This window comes from Gambusia affinis, linkage group LG20 (assembly GCF_019740435.1).
Source record: "Gambusia affinis linkage group LG20, SWU_Gaff_1.0, whole genome shotgun sequence".
NCBI lineage: Eukaryota > Metazoa > Chordata > Actinopteri > Cyprinodontiformes > Poeciliidae > Gambusia > Gambusia affinis.
The window spans coordinates 3,603,704-3,616,645 of NC_057887.1; the positions used below are offsets into that span (position 1 = coordinate 3,603,704).

At 38.8% G+C, this 12,942-nt stretch overlaps 1 protein-coding gene across 7 annotated transcripts in view; it reads right to left on the minus strand.

Moving 5' to 3' along the window:
- The window catches only part of mrtfab (myocardin related transcription factor Ab), a 49,458-nt gene that overhangs the window by 28,295 nt on the left and 8,221 nt on the right, over positions 1-12,942 (minus strand). Inside the window, exon 1 of one of the 7 annotated variants that reach the window (XM_044102734.1) lies at positions 12,510-12,707. The exons of the other annotated variants lie outside the window; for them this stretch is intronic. Coding sequence (XP_043958669.1) covers positions 12,510-12,621 — 112 coding nt within the window. The 5' untranslated portion in view covers positions 12,622-12,707. Of the gene's footprint in view, positions 1-12,509; positions 12,708-12,942 lie in introns of those variants that run through there. 7 annotated transcript variants of the gene reach the window in all.

Here is a 12,942-nt window from a genome sequence, read left to right on the forward strand (position 1 = left end):
TAAGAAGGAAACAATAAGAAATGTACTTCTAATTTAATTTTCAGCTGTTTTGGTGATCACTTTTGTAATCCAAATTGCCTTTGATCCATACATCCATTTTCTGCTGAAATAAAAATGATATAGCATTTAAAGCTTCTGCAACTTTTGTAAAATAAATTACATATATAAATATATATATATATGTGTGTGTGTGTTTTTACGTAATTGTTAAAACAGTCACCATGCTGTGGTGTATAATATGAGACAAATAATTTCTGAAAAGATTGATGTCCTCCACTTCCTACATGACCTACTTTGCTGTATCGCTGTTTGTAGAAATTTACCGCTCCAGACCAATGACAACTAATCACAGCCAGGGGGAGGGGCTTAGCGCTGTCAATCAACCTCTGAACAGCTAAATGTGTTGACGAGCATCATCTTAGCCTTACAGAGAAAGGTGGCCATGCTAACTAGCATTAGCATTCACAAAAGATTATGAGGGCTTGACTGACAGCGCCAAGTCCCGCCTCCTGACTCTGATTGGTTGTTGCTAGTTAGCACTTGGAAAAGGCAGACAAACTCATTTTTTTTTCATACTATCCTGTTATAACAGTTTCTACAAATATGTAAGAATTTTTTTAATAGACTTAACATATTGCAGCTTCAATTATTGAATTAAAATGGCATATCAAAAAACTCTTCCTTTTGTTATACACTGTTCAAGCTAAAAATTATTTTTTTAGAAAATTAAATAAATAATAATAAAATAAAAGCAGCATTGGGAATCAGCTAAACCTGATGAGAGCATCTGGAATAGCAGCTGAAATAAGAAAAATGACTATCTGTGATTAATAAAACCAGCAAAAAAAAGTCTGTGAGCATTCTGCCATTTATTTGCCAAAAACAACATATGCTATAAAGACTGAGAAATAGGAAATGATGTAAAGCAGAATCGAATTGAATATTAGAAATAGAGTAATCTTGCCAGTAAATCATTCTGAAATTGTTCCGATAAATAACCAGGATGTATAGATGGTAATCAAAAATATTTTTAACTTTATAGAAACAACATAAACAGTTCCAAATAAAAATCGGATAGTCACCATGTAGATTTTTAGATGAGGAATATAAGGTTTTTCTCCATCCCTGAAACTAGGAATGAGCAGCAACATAACTTCTCATATCCTCGGTAACAAAATGTTTCTTTCTTCTCTTTTTATAATCCTTGAAACTCAGATGCTTCCTGTTGTTAAAAACTACAGTTGCGTGGGTAGTAGGACAAACAGGCAGGTGGAATTAGCTGGGAAATACCCCAGTGACCAAAACATGACCGGCTCTGGACAATTTGGTAAATGATGGCCAATCAAAACAAAATGGCCTCCTCCACCCTTCCCTTCCTCTATCTACGGAAGTAGCCCAACAATGAGGCCAGGCTGCTCTTATAGGCAGCATTTTGGAAAGCTTAATGACATCTTGATCATCTTTTTATGTGTTGCTCACTTGGCTCTGAGGGGATTTATACAAACTCACTTCAATCTGGCTCAGAGAATCTGTCGTTTCTTTGGTGATACAAATCGATAATTCCCGTGTACGGTCATGTAGCATAAACATCTAACTGAAAACATCAAAACAGAGTTTAGCAAAGCAACATCACAGCTCTGGTTGTTTGGTAATTTGAATAATTTCCCATGACTTCACTTCCCTCCCTCTACGACGTTGTGGACCACACCTTACTTCAACCACCAAACCACAGCATTGGTAAACATTCAGACCAAGCAATCAGGTGGGCTTAAAAAAACCCTCCATAAATATATAGTTCACATGCAAATTAAAGACTTTCCAACAGAAAGTCTAAAAATAATAGAAGAAACGTAATTATAGGGCCTGAAATGTCTGATCTCTACACAAATGATCTGAAATAATCCAGATTTTGACTAATCTAGATTAACCTAGATTCTGACATCGAGGAAATACTAGATGTTCAAAACAATTTTTAGTGTACCCAGCTGTGTTGCTGCCCTAAGTTGTTCCGGTTGCCAATAAAGGCAACTCTGACCCAGATTAGAATCTTTAGTTTTTCAGTATCGATAACAAAATATCAAGCATTTGATCAACTCTGGCATTGTGCTGAGGTGAGGAAATTTACATTTGCTATTGTTCTACAACAGAAATCATTACAAAAAAACATTTTTGAGAAAATGTATTAATCTTTGCAAATATTAACCTCATTTAACCAATTAAAAACACCAACAAAAAGAAACTAAAGCAAAGTTGTCACAATCTAAGGACAAATTTAATCTGGAGGTCACTTCAACCTCCAGATTGGAGGTTCACCACAAGGTGAAAAGTTTTGGCTTTAGGAGCAGTACAGGAAAGCTATTTGACCCTGGAAGTGTTTGCCTCTTCCTTTGTGCTTCATTTTAAAAACATTTATAGGAATTTGTGAAGAGCAAAACAAAATACCGCCCACAACAAATGATGATAATGAAAATAAATCATCGTTTGTCTGATGTGCCAATAGATTTTCCCTTCCTAGTCCAGCATAAAGATTCAAATGAACGGAAGGAAAATGACATCAATTTCCAAATAATTAATCATAAACAAAATAACATGGAGGACTAAATTAGCTGAACACAAAGGGTTTATTCAATAACTTGCAAAATATGCAATATTTAATCATTTAGTCAACATTTGGATCAGACTCAAAAAATGTGAAAAATACCAAACTAATGTATGATTAACTCTGAACAAACAACAGGTTAAATTATATTCAAACTGAACTTCTGACAATCAACTAATGACAGACAGTAGAGACTCTAACCTTAAATAAACAGTAAGAAATAAAGCACATTTGTAAAGGAGGAAATGACCACGGCTACAAATATGACATTAGCCCCAGAAATCCGATAAGACTTAACCAGGTTCTGATAACGTAAACAATCCCCCTGGATTTATCCACCGTACTTTTAAAGGTGCTAAGCAAAATTGTACAAATATGAATGTTTGCAGAGCTAGTCCAGCAAACATCGTGATATCAACCAAATATTAACATTAGCATAGCAGCAGAAACTTAAAGAAGACGACAGGAACATCATTATTAACAATTTGAAAAAAGAAATCTTAGGAATCCAGAGCAGCATTAGCATCATGCTAACTAAAGCAACATAGCAGGACAACTGTTTATCAGCAAAGAACAAATGATAACAGAAAGAGTATAATCAAAACATGCTGAGCAAGAGAAGATGACATCTGCGCTATCAACTATATCACCATAACAATCCAAAACCTTCACACATTTTCTGTAGCAAGGGCAAAACTTCCTGCACCCTAAAGTCGTTTAATTCAACAATGCAGATTGACTAAATGTTTAGCATTTTCCCCTAGCAGCCATACATGATCAGTTAGCCAGCTGCAGTACCCTGCAAGAGAAATTATAAGAGTTTATCTGGTGAGATTTACTGTTAAATGAAAGACGGTTGGTGGAAATGTTGTGTAAACAACTCAGATTGCATTTAGGGACACAGTCTTAAAGAAAACTGACATTGATAATACATTTTACTTAAATCCGCTTATGTATTTTATATTTTTTCCCTGCCAGTCAAGACAATAAGATACATTTAGTGATGGTCAGTTTGCTGTGGATCTCCAAAGCCCGTGGTTGGAGAAGTTTAGGGGCCAATAGCAACTCCTGGCAGTGGAGATCAATAGGAAACTGACCATCCCTAAATGTATCTTATTGTCTTGATGCAAGAGCACTTCCTGCCTTGAAACGCTTGTTATCAGTGATGGTCTCTGACAAACTTTTAAAGAATTTTAGAGTTCTTATAAGAGTTCATATCTCATTTTAATAGACCACAGCAGAGAAATGCCACTGTGGCAACTGCGCCCATTATTATATTAGCAATGCATTTGTGTCTAATGGTCCTAGAGCGTAATTAACTAACTTAAATCATTTCTTGCAACATCATTATGAATAAGAGGAAAGTTTCCCTGGAAACCAGTTTGTCCAGCGTTCCTACCAGTCAAGTACAGAGCTGGTATCATGGCTGGAATCCTCAGTATGTTATTCTATTACTTGAGCACATATTTCCAGACCTAAACCCAACAACTCTTACGTACTCTTTAGGCAACTATCTACACAGAACACAACTGCATGAGTCAGTTAGGGATGATTTGACATCTTTAGACAAACTGGATAATTTACTGATGGAACATTTAAAGAGCAAACTGGTCAGATGACCCTAAAAAGAATGTGACATCCTAAAGAACAGCCTGGTGTCAGTCTGCCAGGGGTCACACCAACCATTAACATTCCAGTCTTAGAAACAGATTGTGTTTTTTTTTTGTTTTTTTTTAACTTCACTTCCTGATCCCAACCTCTTCCAACCCTCCCCCAACCAGTTCCGCTCTGGAATTTGGAATTTACCAGAACTCCAAACATTTGGCCAGAACTCAACAATGACATCAGACCTGGGATTTCACCGTGGCTAAGAACTCTCATTTCTGAACCGCTAACAGATAAAAGCCTGAATGAGCTGGTTAATATTTTCTGAACCACAGGTGATGTTGCTGTAGAGAGTTGGAGCTTCCTGGCTGCCATGTGTGTAATTATGGGAAAAGGATGTAGAATTTAGCACAAGATGCAGATGTAAAGCTCACACCAGGAAGGCTGCTACTAATCACTTCCTACACTCACTGAAAAACAAACTAATGTGATGGTAGACGTAGCAAGTCATTTGGTTGTCACTGAATCTCCAATAAGCTGAATTTGTTTGGTGTCAAATCATAACCTACATATTTTGAACCATAGAAATCATACATATTTTATTTATGTAGTGTTCCCTTTTGCTGGTGGATATTTTTTTTAAAACAGCCACCATGTTTATAGTGGAGAATACAGCATATGTTTGCACTAAAGTAGGGAGTAGTTATTGCCAGTGGTAGGCCAGCTAACCAAAATGTTAGGTTCACTAACCACTGATTTGCTAAACAAGAATTTTATCTGTGCCAACACAAAACCACTAAACCGATAAAAAAAAAGTGCACAAGTTAACACAAAATTGACGAAAACATTTTTAAAAATGAGCAGAAGGTAATTCTGAACAACTAAACATAAGTTAGTGGAAGCTAACACTGACAATTAAGACGACTGTCTCTCAGTCCATGTTACACATCTTCATCTCCTTCCAGTTGATGACAGCAATCCTCAGTTTCTGATTTTGCTACGTCTTTACTTTGTATAGACATGTATAGGATGATCAAAGTGGAAAACGGATGACGTGACAAAATTCATCCAAGTCATGGAGGAACTTGTATAGGTAACATTTTATGGTATTAATTTGTTTAAAAGGCTCAAAAATGGCAGCCATCTTGAAAAATGGCTCTAAAGATGTTCATAAGTATACCACAATAAAATATATCTCAACAAGCATTAATAAGAGAATCTTAGCACAACCTAATATATACAGACTTCTTTATTGCTGCTGAGAAATAAAAAAAAACTCCTGGATTGGCTGCTTTGCAAGTGTCAAGTAGCACTGGGACATGGTATTTCAGCGTACCAACTTGCCTTTTTATTTAAATGATTTTATTTATGCTCTATGGGAAAAAAATAAATAGTAAGTAGGGATGAAGCAACTGTTTTCTGGCAAAGTAAATGGCCACAATATGATCTTTTAATGTGTGTTAGATAACTTTGAGTGAATAATGATTTATTGAAGAGGACAACGTATGTTTGTAGCATGGAAAGATGAAGTTGATAAAGGAACTGATTAGTTTGTTGTGAGATTGGACAGAATTGATTTTTTAATCACAGGTGTTGAGAGTGCACAGAATATTGTGCATTGATGGGTATTGAGGATGGTGTGACCTGTGTGCATGTTTAGAAAATTGTTAAGACTGTGAAGCTTGAGTTGTACAGAGCAGTGCTCAGAGTGCATAGGGATCTGATGTATGGTTCTTCCATAAAGCTCAGAACTCAGGACTGTCTCAACTTTCCTTTGTAAAAAGCTTTTCTATTTCACATGCCGATTCTGATTTTAGTCATTACCGATTTCTATTTTGTCTGAAAAGTTGCTAATATAGCAACTAGTTTCACATGTAAGCATCAGTTGATCATCCATCAACCCAAAATTAAGGAAATCGGGCCAATTTATCTGTGCACAAAGTGGAACTTCACATCATTTCAATCTCGTGTAATCAGCACTGTTCAACTGCTTTTATTGAGCAAATTTCAATAAGGCTTATAAATCTAATTAAAAAAGGTTGAGAAATACAGTTCAAATGTCTACTAGTATTTTCTTCGTCCTTGAGTACATCAAGAGAGAAAATGCCAACGGACCTTGAACTTGAATACAGTAAAGTTCTGGCCTCCAAGGTCTTTAGAGTTAGTAAGAAGAATCCGTTCAGTGTCATCATCTGAAACAAAAGCTGTCCAAACCATAACAGAAGATTAGATGATGACTACACAACAGTAAATAAATAAATCATAAAGTCTTAGAGGCAGTTGTTTGCATTACAATCCTTCTCTGGAAAAGTAGTTCTGAGGGAGGAAAGTTGATGTTGAACAGGAGTCTCCAAGAGAGGGAAAATAAAGCGCTGGGGTTGTTCCTGTCGCGATGGTGACAGCTCTGTAACCCACTGTCTGTTACATAACTAAAATCTGAAAATGGTTTATACTGTAGTGAATCTCTTAACTTCATAAATCATTTAAAGAACATCAACTTATTCCCTCCATTACAGCCGATTTTCTTGTCTGACTCACAAGAACCAACTTCCTGTTAGCAAACGAAGACAGTTGGAGCTCAACAGAAGCACTAGGACTGTATTTTTGATAGTTTTCATTCCAACTAATTTGTGTGGACAGCACCAGGTTGAGCATGTTAGATTTCACAGAACTCTTCCTTCTGCTCTCCTCTTCCTGTATAGTATAACATCTAATAAAAGCCTGGCTGTTAATTTGCTTGAGCGTCAGGGTTTTTTATTAGACACAGACCTTCAATGGGGTCACAGCTTTCTATTTTCCCCCCCAGACAAGTGAGTCAGTTAGAAAACAAAAAGTATGGATACTTCCATAAAAATTTTAACATTCTTTCTCCTACTTCAAACTCAAAACTCAGAAATCCTTCAAACTAAGCAATTTTTTTTTTATGATTTTCTAAGAATATCTTTGCTTCTCAGAACAATTGCACAAGTCGGGTTTCAACAGATCTTATCTAATGCTTGTAAAGATACTTCTTTCACTACTAATCCAATGATTAGAATAATCTTAACTGAGTAAAAAGAAATGAACATTTGGCTTGTTTGTACCAAGTTACAGCACAATGAAAGCTGAAAACAAAGACTGCATTTGAAGAAACAATCATAAGAAACTGAATCCAAGCAACGACAGCCGTGTCCTTCGTTCTGCTTTCGCAGCACACAAGCTGCAGACCATGTGCGAAGAGCGGGGTTGCTGCAAATTAAAGCTCTGTGGCACTCGTGGCTTTTTGCAGGATAAAAAGTGAACTTGTGTGCACCTTAGGGAGTCTTTCAGGTGAAATTCTAGAACTTAGAGCAATTTGATCGAATCCTACATCTGTTCTAATATACTCTGGGGGGAAAACAATGGCTCAGCAATGATTGCTTGGGAAAGTCTAGCCTGCAGCTTCAGGTTTAGCTGCTGCTGTTGTGAACACCGAGTTCATGTCTTGTGTCTGAGTCACTGGTATGAAACAGGAGTCTCTGATTCGCAGCAAACTGTGCAACGCTCGTCCGCCAGTGGTAAATGTGCAGCACTTGCTGTTGGTTGGCAGGTGACTCACAGGCTAATGGTTGTTCTATTATTCAGACCAAGCATAGGGTGAGAGATGAGGCAAAAATCAGACCAGGCTGAGGTAACGTATCCTGTTTGTGAAACAAAGCGTTCCCCACAGCAGCGGATATGCACCTGTGACGGTGGGACGTTGTGAGTGAACCCGTCGGCGTGAGTGTACCAACCGAAACCGTCATTCGTGTATTTAAGAAGCAGACGGTTTGAAGAGGAAAACGCTTGTTGGCACCCTGGTAAAGATAAAACTCTAAGATCATTGTTTGGCGTCGTGTCTGGTGGCCATGGTCTTTTTGACTCATCGGTTTGCTTTCCAACAGATTTGTTAACTTTTCCAGCTTCTCAAACAGTTCAATGCCATGGAGTCTAACAGGGTTACCAGGACTTTTGTTTGTACCCTACCTAACATTGGGCTTGGTGTGCTTTCCCCCACATAGTCACCAAATAAAACATGACATTCAAAACAACTGCCAACGTGTCCAAGTCTGGTCATCCAAGCAAGTCCCAAGAGAGCAGGCTGCAAGATGCTACAAAAAGGCAAAAATGTCAACATATTAGAGACTGCAGACTGTTGTTGGTGTTGATGTGAAAGTCAGAATGAGACTGACTGTGCAAGTTTAGCTTTCATGGACATTGTGCAAGGAGAAAACCTTTCCACTCTAAGAAAACCATGAAGGCCAGCTGTAGCTTACCAAAGAGAACGTAGAAAAAGAGCAGAACTTCAGGAGTAATGCTCTCATGTTTAGCATCAACTCAACATAGTTCCTGAAAAAGAACCACAATAACTACAATAACACTACAATCGCTCAATCGATGACTACAATAATAGCATAGCAGAACCAATCATAGAATGGTGTACTGATAGTTATACTGTATTAAAGAGGGGGTGTGAGAAAAAAGTGAAACTTTCTGTAAAAAAAAAAAGTTAAAGATGAAGCAGAACTGAATCCTATAACATGACAATGGCCCAAAGAACATCAGTAAACCAAGTCCTAGGTCTAGTCAAAGCACAGATCCTTTAGCTTGGTGTTTTAGCCAGAAGAGCAACACTGATTATCAGGGGTTGGCGTGTCCTTACCTTTTCTTTTTTTAAAATAAAGACATTAAAGGAAATTATTAATGTGCAAAGAAAAAGAGATGATTTCTTGGTGTTTTCCATAAATAATTTTCTTTTCTAAACGGAACAAAAAAAAAAAAAAAAAAGGGGAAGAACTTCTTCTTTTGTGAGTAAGCCTGTCACAGTAAGTAAGTAATTAATCACGTGATGCATTAAGATGAGCTCAATAATTTCCACTGTGATGATTAATATTTTTTAAAGGGCAATTCTGTTAAGAGAAATTATAATGCCTTTTATTTATGGTTTCTAAAGTGTGTGGTTTTTCTTTCCATTTTATTTATCTGTTTTGGTTGCAATGTTTTATTGTGGATCTTTACAATGTCTCCCAGTTCCAGTGTTAAGTGTTCTTTACGAAATGTAAGTTTATCACTCTGAGATGGCAAATTTGAATTATTATACCACTATCAATATATTACTTAAAAATGGACCCAGAACAACGATATTGTTTACCACAATAATTACTGAAAATTACAGCAAAATTTATTATAACAGGACTATTTGTAAGAACTGAACATCTAATGTGGTGTCATAATAGTTTTTTTTTATTATTATTTAACATAAGCACCTAAAAGCATGTGACTTCTATTGCTTATACTGCACCTAAACGGCAACAGCAATATTTACAGCAATCCTGCTTATTTCTGCATGTTTTGAATCTGGAGAAAACAAGATGTCCTTTTCCCAAGAAAAGAAAAGAAAAAAAGCTCATCAGTGGTGCTTTTCTTCCTGGCCCTGCCTGCTCAGAAGGCTGCATTTCACAACTGCAAGGCATGCTGTAAAATACAGTACACGCAACATGAGTGGGCTTGTACCTGTGGGTGTGCAGGCGTCGTGTTCCCGTTGCTACGAGCAGACTTCGCGGAGCTGACAAAGCATTGCTTTTTAATTTTTTTTTCTTTTTTGGCTTAAGGCAAGCAATCTGAGCGAGGCTGCTCTGTTTGGGCTCCCCTCATTACTATCCAACAGGATTTTACTTGATCGCTAATCAAAGTCGCCGAGTGTGTCGGTGTGTGCAGAAAATACCGTGCTGTCAGGACGCACTGTGAAAACGGGAAGGCAACCAAATCCAAGCAAGCGCATGTTGAGGTCCTGACAGTGACATGAGGTGTGAAGTGTGTGTGTGTGTGTGTGTGTGTGTGTGTGTGCGTGTGTGTGTGTGTGTGCGTGCTGATCAGTCATGATGGTGTAGCATGAAGCACACCTTCCTACACAGATTAGTAACACAAATACATCTGTTTGTGTGTGTGCAGTGGATAGTCAGTTCCATTCGACCACAAAGAAGTAATTCTGACTCCTGTCCTTCATTTCCTGCCTCTGATGTAATCCTTGGGACGTCCAAATCAATGTTATGCTGTACATACTTAGTGTGCTGCTTTCAGAGCAAGCAGTTGCTGCAAAAATTTTATGTTGGACTGTGTTTACTTTGACTTAAATCCTTCCTTCCTGCTTTCCTTCCTCCTTTCCTTCCTCCTTTTTTTAAACACTTGTTATTGTTTTTACATTTCAGTCCCTTATCTAATTAAACACTCATTTCTTCATCCTCTCCATCTTTATTAGCACTCTTTCTTGCCATCTCTAAATCTCACTTTTGCCCCTCTCATACCCTCCTACTCTCAGCCTGACGGAGTGCTTTGGGGCCTCTGTTGCTGGCAGCCTTACAGTCGGTTATATAACAGCGCCGTCAGCTCCCTGAATCACTGCTGGGTCAAGCTGGCCGCTGCCAGGCTGCATGTTGAGCCAACGTACCTCCAGAAGGCGTCCAACTGCCAGAGCCGCGGACGCGTCGGTCTTCAACATGATGGCACGTTTAATTTGTGACAGCAAACGGATCGTTTCTGCCACCTACCAGCCAGAAGTGATTCAGATAGAGCAAGGCTTTTGACATTGCGTAGACTAAGGATGGAAATATTATCTGTATCTGCTTTTGCTTACAGCCCAAAAATTTTATGCATTTTAATTGGTTCCAATGAGAGAAGGTAGAGCATAACTGGTGTGCATTTGTAAACAACCTTTTTTTAATTGGTTGGCATGTTGTCAGAGGAAGAATTAACGGGCCAAACAACAAATACATTCTTCTGAAATTCAAATCTCTTGCAATACCCAGCATGGTTCAGCTTGTACTACCGTTGAAGTGGTTACAAAGAACAGGGAGGGTTCCGCAGAGGATCTTCAAATGAAGACAAATCTAGACAGGTGAAGAATTGATTGAAGTCATGCCCGTAGAGAAGGGGGCTAGCATGGTCGAAGAAAGTCAAGCTGTCGACACGTGACCACGTATCTGCGAGCCAATTTCGTTTTTGGACACAACTATTAGGGTCCACAAGACACACAGAACCAAGCTTCTGTAAAACCCTCCGATTGTACATCCTGGTGTCAAATGTTTGGTTTACAAGAAATAATAAAAACAGCAATCATGGAAGATCTTTCATACTTCCATCGATAATTGGTCTCTGACTGAAAACCTGATTTCTGGTTTCTATTTTCCACATAAACAAAATTCTCACCATTAATACAATGGTTTTGCAAAGTGAGGGGGGCAAGAGGTCCGCGATGGAGGATATGGCAAAAAAGCGGCAGACAACATGAGGCTGACAACAAAATGACATGATTTTCGTTATGCAACTGCAACTATGAGAACTGATTTTGGCACTTTGCCTCCCTGTCCTCCTCTAGAACTGTCTTTTATTTAGCTTCAGCCACCTTACTGTCACCTCTAACCTAGTTCCCTAAACTAAAGCATCCCCTCAGCATGAGGGGATGCTTTACCATATTTCAGCCTGGTGATGCTATGTTCAGACTGACAATCTCTGTTAAATGGTGAGTAAAGAAATTGAAAGTAAAACTCATTAGCTTTGCATGAGTGTTATTATGACAGCCCTATTCTGGAGATTTCTGCTAATTTGAACCCGACCTTTTGTACGCTCCAGAAAAACAAGTGTCTACTACTTGTTCTACCAGTATAATAGTTGGTGAGCTCATCTGTTGTGGTCATGTTTGAGACATACCCAAACAAACAGGATTTTTGCTTAGTGCAGAGGCTGCCCATTTCTACGGCTCAGAGGCTGTCATGAGATTCTGGGACAATCTGTTCTGACTGCAAAGAGTGGGTCATTTCTACTTCAATCTGGAGCAGAGTCGCTGACGCCTCTAACCTACTTTCCCACCCAAGGTTTGGTGTCTATCCTGGAGCGTCTCTAGTTCACCTCCAACTCCGTCAACTCTGTCTGAGAGCGACTCAGTCGTCCCAATCCAGAGATCTAAGTTGACAGCTACTGCGAGAACGTCTCCATTCTAATTGCATCTTGCCAGCAACCTCATCAATCAAGTTCTGTTTTAAAGAGACCCTGAAAAGTTGGCATGCCAGCCCCACCTGTTTCCTTTGCCCAGAGGATACCAATTTATTTTACAAGTGCGCAGTTCCACATTGTTGTTTTTTTTAGCTTCGCTTCAAAACTTCAATGTGAACCCAAGATGGAACATTTTTACAGAAGATTTAAGTCAGATGTGCATATAAAAATGCATCCCGGATGGAGTTTGTTGCAACCAAACGCACTGCAATAAAATCCACTTGCAGCCTTGAACCGAGTGTAGCTGAATAGGCTTTACCTGACTGGATGGTCATGTCCCTCTGCACCATGCCGGAGAAAACCTCTGCCCCTTCTGACCAGACTAGCGCTGCATGCTCCCCAATGACAGCAGATGGAGTGCTCAACACCATCCAGCGAGAGAGCAGTCCAAATGTTTTCCTGCAGACTCCAGCTGCTATTCCACAGGTAGGTGTGGACCTCACGCTTTCCTCTCTGGACTGCGTCTGCAAGTGTGGGCATGTCCCGGCAGAGAGGGCGTGTGTGGGTCTGTGTTGGCGGTGCCTTAAAGTTCCTTAGGTAACAACAAGGTTCACCCTTTGGTGGTAGTCTTTTGGCGTTTCTTATTTTTTGCTCTTGGAGACTGGTTGAAGCTCCAGAAATAAAAAAAAGCACAAACAAAGAACTAAAACAAGCTGATGGAAAGTCTAAGTAATACCATCTCATTCACTTGC